This window comes from Ornithorhynchus anatinus, chromosome 19 (assembly GCF_004115215.2).
Source record: "Ornithorhynchus anatinus isolate Pmale09 chromosome 19, mOrnAna1.pri.v4, whole genome shotgun sequence".
Taxonomy (NCBI): domain Eukaryota; kingdom Metazoa; phylum Chordata; class Mammalia; order Monotremata; family Ornithorhynchidae; genus Ornithorhynchus; species Ornithorhynchus anatinus.
The window spans coordinates 5,015,678-5,030,300 of NC_041746.1; the positions used below are offsets into that span (position 1 = coordinate 5,015,678).

The 14,623-nt window shown below is 40.7% G+C and overlaps 1 protein-coding gene across 14 annotated transcripts in view; it reads left to right on the forward strand.

Moving 5' to 3' along the window:
- Positions 1–14,623, forward strand: part of CDC42BPA (CDC42 binding protein kinase alpha) — a 214,952-nt gene that overhangs the window by 40,409 nt on the left and 159,920 nt on the right. For all 14 annotated transcript variants that reach the window (XM_029047251.1, XM_039914760.1, XM_039914759.1 and 11 more), the window contains exon 2: positions 4,647–4,738. In XM_029047251.1, the coding sequence (XP_028903084.1) occupies positions 4,647–4,738 (92 nt within the window). The remainder of the gene's footprint in view (positions 1–4,646; positions 4,739–14,623) is intronic.

Here is a 14,623-nt window from a genome sequence, read left to right on the forward strand (position 1 = left end):
TTTATTGAGAGTTTACCATGTGCAGAGCACTGTACTAAGCACTTGGAAGAGTTTAATTACGATACAGTTGGTAGTCCCTGCCCACAAGGAGTTTACAGCCTATAGTAGGATTATGAAATACTCAGAAAATACCATTTTGAGTCTGTGCCAATATTTTTTAATAGTGGATTAAATGGAGCCAGTCAAGAAGGAAAAGTGGTATTTTTCCTTTCTCTGTATGATAATAGTAATAATACTTGTGGACTGTGCCAAGCACAAGTGCCAGGATGGGTCCAAGATAACCAGGTCCCACAGCCTAAGTAGGAGGGAGAACGGGTATTGAATCCTCATTTTGCAAAAGAGGAAACTGAGATATAGAGAAGTTGTGACTTGTCCAAAGTCACACTGCAAACAAATGGCGGATTGGGATTAGAAACCTGGTCCTCTGACTTCCAGGCCCCAGCACTCTTTTTACTAGACCTCGCTGCTTCTCTGAAGCCAAGGAAACAAGGGGTACTTGGGAGAGCAGTAGCAGGAGATGTCAGCAGGGCTTGTAAAAGTAGTGGCGGAGCATGACAGTATAATCTACCCCTTCATCCTGTTACTTGTCATCTTAATTCTGGCTTATTTGTTCAGGAGAGCTATCTCCTCCCCATGTACACTGTGTTTTTCAATTAAAAACACAAGCTGGGAGTAATCATCTCCAGAAAGAAAGATTAGAAGAAAATATACCAAATATATATCATAATTGATATATGCATGTATATATTTCTTGAGATGACTCTAGGAAGATGCACATCCTGGGTGTGTGATTGGGATGTATTGCCTGCTGTGTTTGTGGAAGAGCACAATGTGATAACAAAGCAAATTGATCTTAAAAGTACAAGAAACAGGGGAAGGGATTTATTTTACTTAGGTAATTATCAATCAAATGGAGCCTTGAGGTCACATAGTGCTATGCCTAGTGCTAACTAGTACTAACATAGTGCTAACATCAGAGATATTTCCAGGCCTATAGCCCAGCAATTTTAGTCAGCTCAAGGGCTTATGAATTTTAATGGCAATATAATTATGGTTTCCCTGGGGAATGAAGATTTCAGAGAGTGCTTAGCAAGTATTACAGGTTTGAATGACTAAAATTATTGTTTAGCATTTGAGTGTGCAAAGTGTGCTGTGTCCATAACCAAATATCTTCCTTATATGGTTTGTGCCCTCCAGAAGATTACACGGCATGTTTGTTTGAGTACATGCATATGTAAGAAAAAATATTATTCCCTCGGTTTTTTTCAGTGTCATTTCTCTCCTTTTTCCCTGACCCATATACAAACCCCCACCTGCATGCCATTCTTAACAACAGATGACAGTAAAAAATTACAGAGATGTCTCAGAATGTGATCAGTCTGCATCAAAACAAAACTTGTCAATCTCATCTTTGGTGGGCGTTTGAGGAGAATGGATGATAGAAAAATGCCCAAACAGCTATTTTATAATGAGCTGAAGTGGGGAAATTCAGTACAGAACAAAAAAGTGCTTTAAAGAGGCAGTAGCATTAAACTCCAGAGATGTAGCCTGGTTGTAAAAATTGATTTTAATCTGTTTATGCAAAAAGAAACTTGAATGAAAAAAATTATATTGAAGGAATTCATTTTAAGAGCAAAATTTTCCTAATAACTTGTCAGTTTCTCTTAATGTTGTCATACAAATCTTTCAGTCCCTTGAGAATGTGAAAAAGATGATAACATCTAATGCTAGATCCTTCCATTTTTTGCCCAGTAAAAAGGTTAAATGGATGTTTGATTTAGTAGTTGTTCTGTAGTAATTGTCCATTTTTGAATCAGTGGTATTTATTGAATGCTTGCAGTGCTTACATAATGAGTTTACAGTCTAGAGTGGGCAACAGACATTAATATAAAGAAGTAACTTACAGTTATGCACATAAGTGCTGTGAGGGTGGAATGAATACCAAGTGGCCGTAGAGTCCATAGATGAGGCAGAAGGGAGAGGGAGGTGGGGAGAAGAGGGCTTAATTGGGGAAGGAGGAGTTGTGACCTTAATAAGGATTTCAAGGTGGGGAGAGTAGAGGTCTGGCGTGTATTGAAGGAGAACGATTTCCAGGTCACAGGCAGGATGTGAGAAAAAGGGGTCAACAGTGAGATAGATGAGATTGTGGCGCGTGAGCAAGCTGTCTCTAGAGGAGCAAAGTGTTTGGTCTGGGCTGTACTAGGAGATCAGTGAGGTAAGGTAGGAGGGGGCAAGCTTGAATGAATGCTTTAAAGCCTGCCCCCATTCTGTTAGAACATTGCACCTTCTATTTCAAAAATAATGATGATGATTATGTTACTTCTTGATTTCAATAATTTTTTTAGCTAATTGCTTAGGGGTCTTTTCCAGGCCTTGAAAATCTGATACTAACAGTGAGGGTGGAGCTCTCTCCCAAATTCACTCATTGTTTTGATTTTTCTTCTGAGCTCAGTTGGGGAGGAGGAGAGAGGGATTTTACCAACTTGTAGAGTCCACTGGAATGGTTATATGCAAGGGGTAAGGCATCAAAGCATACAGGTTTTTATCCCCAGAGGAGCTGTGTTTGTGGGGTTGGACCATGAGGTGTGTATAACCTGAGCTATGCCTACAATAATGTTGCCATCTTCACAGGGTTCCTTCACTGTTTGTCAGGAAGGTGAATTTTTCTGTATCAAGCGGTAACTTGTAAGGTGTATGGCTCCAAATAGCATCTTTCATATGGCGTAGTTAATTGATAGCGATTAACATCAGGACCTGCAGCCACCTAAAGCATCAAGTGCTGGCCCATCAACCATCTCATATGCTCCAGATGTGAGCAAACAATACCCAGTGTACTAAGCAGCAGCAGACACACGTTAATATGGTTAAATCCTGAGCTCCCGGAAATTGGGGACACCCGCAAGACACACTCTGTCAACATCACAGTTCCCAACTCTGAATAGAGAGCTCTTTTAGGCAGCTACAAGGGGATGAAGGTTTAAGCATGAAGTATAACAAGACTGGTTCCATGAAAATGACTCTTGAGATTTGGGGGTGGGGAGGGAATCCTACTTGTAGCAAAACCGGAAATAGATCATAAACCCCCCGGGGGGTTCTTGAATCATTCCCAGAAATAGAGAGGAACAAGTCACTCTGGCCCAAGCTCCAAAGGGTTTCTTGCTATTTAGAACAGGGCCCTTGAGGGTGCCCTTGAGGTGACTGTGCTAATTAGAAGTTTACCTAAGTTGCACTTCTAAGGAGCTCAGTGGATTGCTTCTGCTACTGTTGTTATTTATTGCACTTGATCAGGGCAAATGCCCCAGGAGCCTATATGGGGCCTATGTTCCTTCTGGAAGTTTAGAGCCATTCTTATTGGCTTTGCAACCTTATCCGATTGGAGAAGGGGAACCGTAAAACCAAAACCAACTCCGTACTCCTTGGAGATTCAGATTACCAGAGCTCTAGAAGGATTTGGAACTGCCCCCATGTGGGATAACTGAGGTTTGGTTTTTTGTTTTATTTTTGAGAAATAAGGATTTTATAAATTCTCATTCTGATTCATCAGGAGTTGTCATTGGAAAGGGAACCCCTGCCCTTCTCTTGATGAGAATTGGGTCCCAACCTCCTCCTCTTTTCCCTGTAGTTACAGAGTCCAGGTGTGGCAGACTCAAAATGAACTGCTCTCAACCTGAATAATTGTGCTGTAGTAGAAACAAAATGTATATGTTCTGTTTCTGAACGCTTGATAGTAATAATAATAATGATTGTGGTATTTAAGTGCCTGGCACTCTACTAAGAGCCGGGGTAAGTACAAGTTAATTGGGTTAGACACAGTCCTTTTTCCACATAGAGGTCACAGTCTTAATCCCCATTTTACAGTTGAGGGAACTGAGGCACAGGGACATTAAGTGGTTTGTCCGAGGTCACACAGCAGACAGATGGTGGAGCCGGAATTAGAACCCAGATCCTCTGATTCCCAGGCCTGTGCTCTTTCTACTAGCCACACTCATTGTCCCCGACTAGCTCCCAGAAGGAGAACCAGGACTTGGGCATTCCCTGCTGCTCTGGATTCAGATGGGAGACTACTTATTTTTCATCATCCCGTGCTCAGGATCCTAGACTATGGAGAAAAGAATCTGGCTAATTCAGGGATTGTCATATAGCTGCACACATTTTCAATATTAAAAAATTAAGATCTGATATTAAGGTGCCCAAAACTTTTTGTTTTTGTTCACTTTATGAAGTACTATTTCTGGGAGTCTTTTTCCAGTGTTCTAAATCTGGCGTCCCTCCCTAGGACTAGAAAAATAGAAAATAATCATTATTGAATATTGAGAGGCAGGATGGAAGCAATTTGGTCATAATTTTTCCAAACTCAGGGCAGCAGGATTTGGTATTTTAAAATGTATTTTCACTCCAAAACATGCACTAAGATGTAAGCAAATAAAAATAAATGTGGACATTTGGATTTAGCTAGTGGCAATTCCTTCCTCCTTAAATTGCTTTTATGAGAGAAGATTATTTAGAATTTGCGTCTGTTTTTTCTTGTTAATGTTAATTATCTAAGTTTCTAATTCACTTTTATTATGACTTCTGTATGCATGCAAGAAATTATATTGTGAATGTTTTTTCCTTTTAAAGTAATTAATGTTACTGTTTTGTTTCAGCTAAACCATTTACTTCCAAAGTGAAACAGATGAGACTACATAAAGAAGACTTCGAAATATTAAAAGTCATTGGTCGAGGAGCTTTTGGGGAGGTAAGTCCCAAGTATTCCATGGAAATTCTGCCAAGATTTTGTTCTTTCAAAGTTGGTTTTACACAATTAATGGGATAGATCAAACTGAAGTAGCTTATGAAAATTTAGTAGGGAGATTCAAAAAGGACATTTAAAGATTAAGGTAGGTAGATTTAGAGAAAATAACCAAATACCTTTCTTGGTTCTTATTTTCATGTGTAGTCCATCCCTCAGGAAGCATATACTTGTGCTATTTGTATGCATATGGGTATAGTTTTGTTAGAAATATTTAAACACTGCATAGTGTGCCTGAGAAGGCCTTACAAGCATAATAGACTCCCATTGGTTTAGAGTGACCTGCTTTAAAATATGAAGGCTTCTCCTTGATGGTCACAGAACAGTACTTTCTTTGAAACATTATTGTGTTTCCTTGGGATCATTCTCAGTACTAATGCTCTTTGAGAAGCTAATTTTATGTAGCCAAAAAGTTTCTTTTTAAATTTGGATTTCTATGGCATATTTCCTTTGAAGAGCTCCCTGCAGAACGTGTAGAGGTATAGTAGATTGATTATTGAGTTTGATTACACCTGTCTTTCTCCTAGTCCATTCCAGGGCATTGAATTTTGACTACTCATTGGTCACAAGTTTTACGGTCAATATAGACAACTTTTAGAGTAATAGAATCAAAGCTGGCTTGAAAGATTGATGAGCTGGAAGATTGTTCACGGTTGCCAGTTTTAAGGGGAGATCAATAGAGGTCAGTTGGCCATTACAGTGGCCACTGGTAGCATTCAAAAAGCAAGAAAAGGAGCTGCATGTGAAATTACATGCATTGTGCTGGGCATGCAAGATAATAATAATTGTGGTATTTGTTAGGTGCTTATTATGTGCCAAGCACTGTTCTAAACTTTCAGGTAGATACAAAGTAATCAGGTTGGACACAGTCCCTGTCCCTCATAGGGCTCACAGTCTTAATCCCTATTTTATAGATGAGATAACTTAAGCACAGAGAAGTTAAATGATTTGCCCAAGATCGTACAGCAGACGTGTGACAGAGCCGGATTTAGAACCCACTTCCGCTGACTCTCAGGTCCGAACTCTTTCCACTAGACCTTGTTGCTTCCCAAGGATATAAAATTACCATAAGTGCCAAATTTGCCTGAACCTGGAGTGTTTCTCAGAGAGACCCTTGAATCCTCCCCCCAAACTCCCACATACCCAGTTTCCTCTGAACACAAGCTCCATTTCCGAGCCTCAGAACCTGGCATCAGGGGAAGCTGGGTGCTTAAAATAAAAAGATCAGACATAAAGCATCCGGTGCAGTATCCATAAGGAACAGAGAACGGCCAGCTGAAAACCAACTGTCTGGTATAAAATCCTATGACTCACCACTTTTTGGGCTAGTGTAAGACCTCTGGAACCAATTTCTCATGGGCTCATTCTGGGTGAAGGGTTTAGGGAGTGGAGTGACTGCCCTGGCAAATATTTCTCCTTTTAAAATACAACGCTCCCTCACCCAAATCTTTGTTGCTGGGGAATAATGGGTCAACATTTTCTCCTTATGAGAACCCTTCAGATACTATCAACCCATAGCCTTCTTTTTCCAAGCTAAACAACTTCTGTTCTTTTCACCTTTCTTCATAAGATCTATTTTCCATCCTTGTAATCCTTTTGGTTTTTTTCCATGGACTTCAGCCAGTTTTTCTACTTCCTTTTAAAAGTTTAAACAAAGCTTGACACTGAATTATGGATTGCTTCTGTACTCCTGCGTGCCTGTACTCCTGTTGAATCATCCTACTAACTCGTCGGTTTTTTTAATAAAAGTATTTCAGCAAAAGAGTAGACAGATGCAGAATGTAGAAAAAGCCATCATCCTGCAGGAGGTTGGAAACCTAAATAACAATGATCTACGTCTATTAAGCAAGTAATGCTATAGACCATCTTCTGCTTCCACAATAAGGGAAAAGTGTGATGATGCACTCCAAGTCTAAACAGTTTTGATTATTGTGTTTATTAAGCTCTTACTATGTGCTAGGAGGAGAGATAGATGCAAAATATAATCAGATTGGATACAGTCCCTGAGCCATATGGGGCTCCTGATCTAAGAGGGTTGGGGAAACAGGTCTTTTAACCTCTCTTGTCTTCAGTTACTCAATGTATAAAATGGGGGATCTGTGACTTGCCCAAGGTCTCGATGCAGGTCAAAGGATGAGCTGGGATTAGAACACAGGTCTCCCAACTCCCAGTCCCATGCCCATTCCAGTAGACCATGTTCCTCCTCATCTTATTATAGGACCTGTTTGGTGTTAGGATTATTTTCTGGCATGGGAGGTGTTGAGGGCTAGAATACCTCACAACAATCAATAATCAATTCTTGGTATTTATTGAGTGTTTCTTGTGTGCAGAGCACTATATTTACTGCTTGGAAGAGTGCAGTACAACAGAGTTATTAGATACATTCCCCCATCCCCCCCCCAATGGAGTTTACAGTCTAGAGGGGAGACAGATATTAATATAAACAAATATATAAAGTACTGTGGAGTTGACGGGGTGAATATCAGGGGTTCAAAGGGTGCAGATCCAAGTGCGTAGGTGGTGCAGAAGGGAGAAGGGAAAATGATGGTTTAATCAAGCAAGGTCTCTTGGAGGAGATGTGATTTGAATAGGGCTTTGAAGGTTGGGAGAGTGGTGGTGGATCATCTTTGGAGGGGCATTGCAGGGGAAGTTCCAGACCAGAGGGAGGGTCTAGTAATGTGACTAGCATATGTACACTTCCCAAGATACTACCCTTCAAGCAGCCATTAAGATTGGGTGCGACAGGATTATTTCAGAAAGTGAGGTTGATGAAAATGACTCTGTGTGTCAAAATAAAAAAAAAAGCACTTAGAGCAAAGCTAGGAATACATCATCCAATCAAACAGAAACCTGCAACTTGACATACAGATCAAAATAAGGAACACATTCAACTAGAAAAGGGGAAGAGATCCAAGGTTGGGGTGATCATCATCAGTAATTTTTATTTATTTGCAATGATGTCTGTTCATTTGTATTGCTGCCTGCCTCCCTACCCACCCCCCCACCCCCCCCAGAATGTGAGCTTGTTTGCCTGCAGGGATTGTCATTCTTTATTGTTGTATTGAACTTTCCCAAGCACTTAGTACAGTGCTCTGCACACAGTAAGCGGTTAATAAATACAATTGAATGAATGAATCAGTGAAACACTAATAAACAGTGTATACCCCAGCATCGCAGAAGAGTGAGGTGGCCCCAGCCTCATCACAGACAAGATGGATCACCCACCAATGACCTGAACATGTCTTCCACTGTCAGGAATAGGTTCTTCAGAAGCACAGACACCCTTTCAAAATCTGAAGTCATAGTCTTGGCCCAATGTTTAAGAGACTCCTACAACAGTCAAAGTAAAAAGTGCCATTATTGGATTAAACCAAGGGTCTACCTGGCCCTTATTCTCTCTTTGATGTTAGCAACAGGATGTGTGGAGGAAAAATGTCATGTTTGCTCAACTTGACATCTGTACTAATAATTAGGGATGTACTACATAAAATCCCTGAGGTTTCACCTCGACATTCCTAGCTTTCTAATAACCCATGTTAAGCCCCTCCTTCATGAGTTTATCCAAATCCCCCTTGAATCTGATGATGTTTGCAGCCTCCAGACGTGCTGGTGGTAATGAATCCCATATGCTTACCGATCACTGTTTAAAGAAGTGTTTTCTTCTGTTTGTTTTGAACCTAAATGGTAAAGTACCTGTACCAGATGGCACTTGTAAAGAAATCTATAAGCAAGGAGGGCTCTTACTACTTAGACATCTGCACAGGCTTTCCGCAGCCTAAGCACCAAGGGAGTGCTGCAGAACTGTAAAAGTGCCCCCGTTGTCACAGTCTTCTACAAGAAAGATAAAAGAGCTGGTGATGGGAATTCATGACCCTCCAAAAATGGCAAGAAGCAATTGAAACAGGGTGCTGAAAAATGTTTTTTTATTTACAGTGGTATTTGTTAAGCACTCACTATGTGCCAGGCACTGTATTAAGCTCTAGGGTAGGTACAAGATAACCTGGTTGGACGCAGTCCCTGTCTCACAGAGGGCTCAAGTCTTAACCCCCGTTTTGCAGATGAAATAACTGAGGCACAGAGAAGTTAAGTATTTTGCCCAAGGTCACATAGACAAGTGACAGAGGCGGGTTTGGAGCCCAGGTCCTTTGACTCCCAGGCCCGCAGTCTTTCCACTAGGCCACACTGCTTGTCCTAGGCCACGTTGCTTCTCAGGATGTTGTCAGTTGGGCACCTTGTGACACAGATGAGGCTTGAGACTAAAACAGTGTGGCTGTGATCTTTGCTGGAGGAAAGATGCAGAGCTGTAGGGGTTAAACAGGGTGTCTTTCCTGTACTTATAAACCTCACAAAAGACTTGTGATCTGGTAATCACAAAGCACATTTAGGTGTTCTGAGTTATTCACCAAGATCTTAAGACCAGTCCACAACATTATAACCAGTTGATCCAGAGCTAAACAAAATAGCAGACACATTCCCTGCCCACAGTGAGTTTACAGGCTTGAGCAGGGGAAAATGTATTCTAATTCACATGTGAAGGTCTCATAGATGCCCACAGTACACTATCCACAGATACAAGAATGAATAAAGTAAAAAATGGAAAACCAGGGAAGGAGTCATTAGTGTGGTGAAACATAAAATCCCATACCACTTTAAAGGTGCATAAATTTACAGCACTGGCTTTCTTCATATATGACTGTGAGATCTGGACACACTACAGAAGGTATATCCGGCCTTGTCAAGCAGTTTTGAAATACAAGTCCTACTTGATCTTAAATGCCCAGGAATGATTACAGAACTGTTAATCAATGTTACTTACTGAGCACTTACTCTATGCAGAACACTGTACTAAGAGCCTGGGAGAGTACAGTACAACAAAATTAGCACTGCGGACACATTCCCTGCCCAGATGAGAACTAATGGGGTTCTGTAATGCAGTCAGCTCGCTCACTCTTTTGAGGCCACGCTCATCTGATCACAACTTTACACGTGGGAAATGTGGAAAGTGGTTGATAGAGTGTCCAGTCAGCAACTATAGGTTGGGACCAAATGGGATACTTGAAAACAGGAGTGAAACACATTTTAAAGATGTAGCAAAACTCATTTTCAAACAAGATAGCATAGCACTGACCGTTGGGAGACAATAGCAGCAGTGATCCTGAACCTCAGTCTTCTCGTTTGCAAAATTAGAAGTGGTTTTTTTCAAAAGCATCATTTCCTTGATTACTACTCCTGCCTCTTTTGCATGTCTTTGGTTCAAGAAGTGCATCAGTGACAAGGAGGGTTGGGCCATTTTCTCTTGGACCACCTCCGATGATCTGCTTTCTCTCTCTTTTCCTCCCCAGAAACCACATCTGCTAAAGACACCAGTTATTACCAAAACTAGAGGAAATTACTACATCCTGAAAACCTTCTCTGAGGTTTTAGGGTGTAGTTCTTGCCAGAAAGACTTGCCTCCTATCTCTCTGGCCATTCCTACAATGTCTTTTTTGGAAGTGCTTCTTAAATTCTCTTCTAATTCATTATAGAGAGCTGGTGCCCTACAGCCCTGAGCTTAGTCTAGGAACACTGTGCAGGGTCTTGGATACTTGGGAGTCATTTAATACAACCTGTGTCACACATACTAGTTGGGTTCAAACCCACAAAGCCATCACAGCACAAAACATTTTCAAATGGAAGTACTGTCACCAATTCAAATTAAGCGCAAACTCTGTTACTTTCATGTAAAACACCCTTCACTTGAAAGAGCTATGAATGCTAAATTAAATTCAGGGGAACTCAGGTCCTTCTAACTCCCAGGCTCATGCTCTATCTGCTAGGGCATACTGCTTCTCATTTATCTCTCCCTTCTGCATTGTACTGTATAGACGTACTGCTATGAGACAGAGTTCTGCAAACACTGAAATCAATCAGTGATATTTATTGAGCACCTACCGTGTGTGGAGTGCTGTACTTAGCACTTGGGAGAGTACAATTCGATAGTTGGTGGACTCATTCCATGCTCACAAGGAGAGTACAGTTTGAGTACGAGCTGAGCTGAGACTGTTCAGTTCATATCTATCGTCGTGATGTATTTTTTTGGTCCAAGTTGGACTTGATATCAAGTGTCAAGTTGGGTGGGCGAGATCACTTCTGAATACTTACATCACTCATGGGCATAGGTATCCAACAGAACCTGCAGATTGGACAGATATCAGCATATCCAGAAATTTAAATCAGTACAAGGGAGAGCTAGAAGTCCAGAACTATTCTCAGGAAGTATGAAGAGGCCCAACGAGGAAGGAGATGCATTCCCAGGACCGAACCAAAGCTGTGGTTGATATGGAATCAGGCCAAGGATCACTGATCAGTGGGCTGATGTAGGACCCAACTATTAGGGTAGCAATTTCCTAGGTGCCACCAGAATGCAAAGGGGTTAGGGTAGTTGTGCTTATTGTCACTCTGTCCTTTCCCATTGTGATCCCTTCCCACTCCTCCTGCTCTCTGAAAATGGTTGCCAACATTGAATGAGCAATGGCAGTGTGAAAGGTGAATTTGTGGGGTTGGCTGGGAAAGCAAGGGCATTGAAAGAGTACAGATTCCCAGGTGAAGAAACAGCTGGGGTTGTCATCATTACCAATGGTATTTATTGAGCATTTACTACGTGGAGAACATTGTACAAAGCGCTCGGGATAGTACAGAATAACCAAGTTGGTAGACACCTTCCCTGCCCTCAGTGAGTTTACAGTGTAGAGGAGGAGACAGACATTAACATGAATAAATAATGTATAATATAAAATATATAGCTACGTACATAAGTGCTGTGGAACTGAGGGTGGGGTGAAGAGCAGATACCCAAAGGTCACAGATTCAAGTGCACAGAGGATGCAGAAGGGTGAGGAAGCTGGGGAAAAGAAGGTTTAATTGGGGACGGTCTCATCATTTCCATGATGAATGAAGGCTTTATTTTCAGACATTATACTGTATAGGGTAAAACACTTTTTTCATGACTTACCTCTTGCTGGGTAGAAATAGAGATTTTTCTCCCAAATAATGATAATGACATTTATAAAATGCTTATTCTGTTACCATACACGGTACGGAGCTCTGGGATGGATATAAACAAGAGGAAAATTTTCTCGTAAATAATCATAATGACATTTTAAAATGCTTATTCTGTTACCAAACACTAGGGCGGGTATAAACAAGATAATCAGATTAGACACAGTCTCATTCCCACACGGGCACACAATCTAAGATATTGTATTTCTAGTAGTATTTAACGGTTAGTTCCCCTACTTCTTTCTGGATTCCTTTTCTTATCCCCTCTTTCTGACACTATTCTTGCCTCTCTCTGTAACTCTTGTACTTTCTCAACTTTAGGAACAAAGTGGAGATTGGGGGCTTAGTATCTTTGTGAGGAACAGTGGGAAAATGGAGAAATGTGTCATCACTGCAGAAGGCATCAAAGAATCAGTGGGGAGACAGAAAGAAGAGATGCAGGAAATGAGAAGCCTTTAATGGGAGCCAGAGGACCTGTCAGTGGGGAAATAAGAGGATCCGAGAAGAACTGTGGTAGGGTTGTCTGGTGAGCAGATAGGTATTGCTTGAATATAGTACATTGGAGAATGTGAGAGCTTAGTACATGGTTTCTTCCATACCTGTCCCAGAGGACTTCCTGGTGGAAAACAAAAATTTGTGTTTATACAGATAACTCCTCTAGCTTCTTTCTCATTGACAGGTCATAAAATCAGAGAAACCATTTGCTAATTCCAGTAAAAGTGGACTGGATTCAGAAGCTTTGACTCATGTAATTCTAGTTCTCAGTGTTTAAATACAGGGGAGAAGCCATATATCCTGTGTGCTGTATGCATTTTTCTATGTAGTTAATCATGTTTGCCGAACACTAATTTTGTTCATTTAAGCCTAATCAGTTCTAGACATCAGTGAGACATCTGACTCTGACATGACATCTTTATACATCGTTTTGAATTATGTGCCCATTTCAATGAGAACTGCAGCTGTTAAGAAAGATTTTGTCTTCTGATTCCTGTGTTTTTATGACATTCATTGTAACAAGGGTACATTTCAGTGTTCTTAAAAGTATACTGTTTTCATTTTTGCTTTTTTAATGGTATCAATTGATAATTATAAGGGTAATGTCATTAAGAATTTTTCCAGTCCTGATTTTATCACACAGAATGCTCAGGGATTCATGAGGACATTGACTTTGGTTGTAAACAGAGTTTTTAAAAGTAGGACTGGGTTGAAAAGATTCTGTTCGCAGCGTAGCTCAGTGGAAAGAGCACGGGCTTTGGAGTCAGGGCTCATGAGTTCGAATCCCAGCTCTGCCACTTGTCGGCTGTGTGACTGTGGGCAAGTCACTTAACTTCTCTGTGCCTCAGTTCCCTCATCTGTAAAATGGGGATTAAGACTGTGAGCCCCACGTGGGACAACCTGATTCCCCTATGTCTACCCCAGCGCTTAGAACAGTGCTCGGCACATAGTAAGCGCTTAACAAATACCAACATTATTATTAAATTCGTAGGCATTTTGTTCAGTGAGAGGTTCCATTGTAGACTTGGAGTGCAAATAATTTTAGAGTATCCAAAATGTTACGGGCCAAAAGGTGTAGAGCCAGCAAATCACGGAGATCCTGTGTTTCTGTGTGTTTCTGCCTCAACTCTACTCAGCAGCAAGTAAACCATTCAGCAGATGGTGCCGGATCAAGGCTAAAGCTGCAGTTCACCTTGTTTGGTGTTTCTATTGTATGCTGATTTTCTCTGAAACATTTGGATGACATTAAATGTTGCTATGGCAACTTGAAAGGTGGCCCTATCCTCCAGGTATTTTTCCGAGGCCCCAAACCAACCAAATAAAAGGAAAGGAGGTACACTTCCAGATAATCCATCATATTCCCTCTCACATATTTGGCCCATATATTTTAAAAGAATCATTGGTTTATATCTGTTTCCCCGTATCTTAGGGCATTTCCATTTTGTTTGCAAGTTGCATTTTTAATCTTCTGCTCTCCTAAAGATTTTCTCATTGCCTAGAAAGTGCTCTAAAGAAATACTGTATAGTCTACAATTTGAAAGACTTTTTAATTACTATAAAATGAATATCTTATCAGTCCCATTTCAATATGAAGCAGGTTTTTAGTTTATCACAGAAATGTGGGATCAGTATTTGATTTGAATTTTTTAAAACAATTGACACCAGAGCGATTCCTGCTTTGAGGCAGCCGACGTGATAATACAGTGTGCAATCTTTAGGTTGGTTGGCATAGAGTGGTGTTCTCTGGATTAGGAGTTGCATTAGGAGTTGCACAGTTCTCTAAACTGTAAACTCCTTGTGGGCAGGGAACATGACTATCAACCCTATTATATTGTACTCCCCAAAGTGCATAGTACAGTGCTCTGCACACAGAAAGTGCTCAGTGAATACCATAGGTTGAGGTTGTTATCGGTGCCATGGATGGATGACTCTTTAAACTTACTTGTTTCACCACTTGAAATCGTGTTTCTCTATTAGGTGAAGTAGATACTTGCCACTAGATGACATTTATAGTTTTAAATTTGAGATGAGAAGGGCATTTTCTATAAATTCAGATTGTGGTGCAACCAAAATAAGTTCTCTCTAATTTTATGTTGTGGCAAGATGTCACAAAATATACTGTCAGCTGAAGATGAATGAAATTGTTATAACAAAGTCTAACATAGATGAAAGAATACCGTAGAGATGCTTAAAAAGCCCTTCCTTTCAACATTGCCAACACGGTGTCCCTGATCATTTAGCAAATAAGTGTTTTCATCATTTTGAGTGTTATCAGCAGCAGCAAACTAATACTTCATG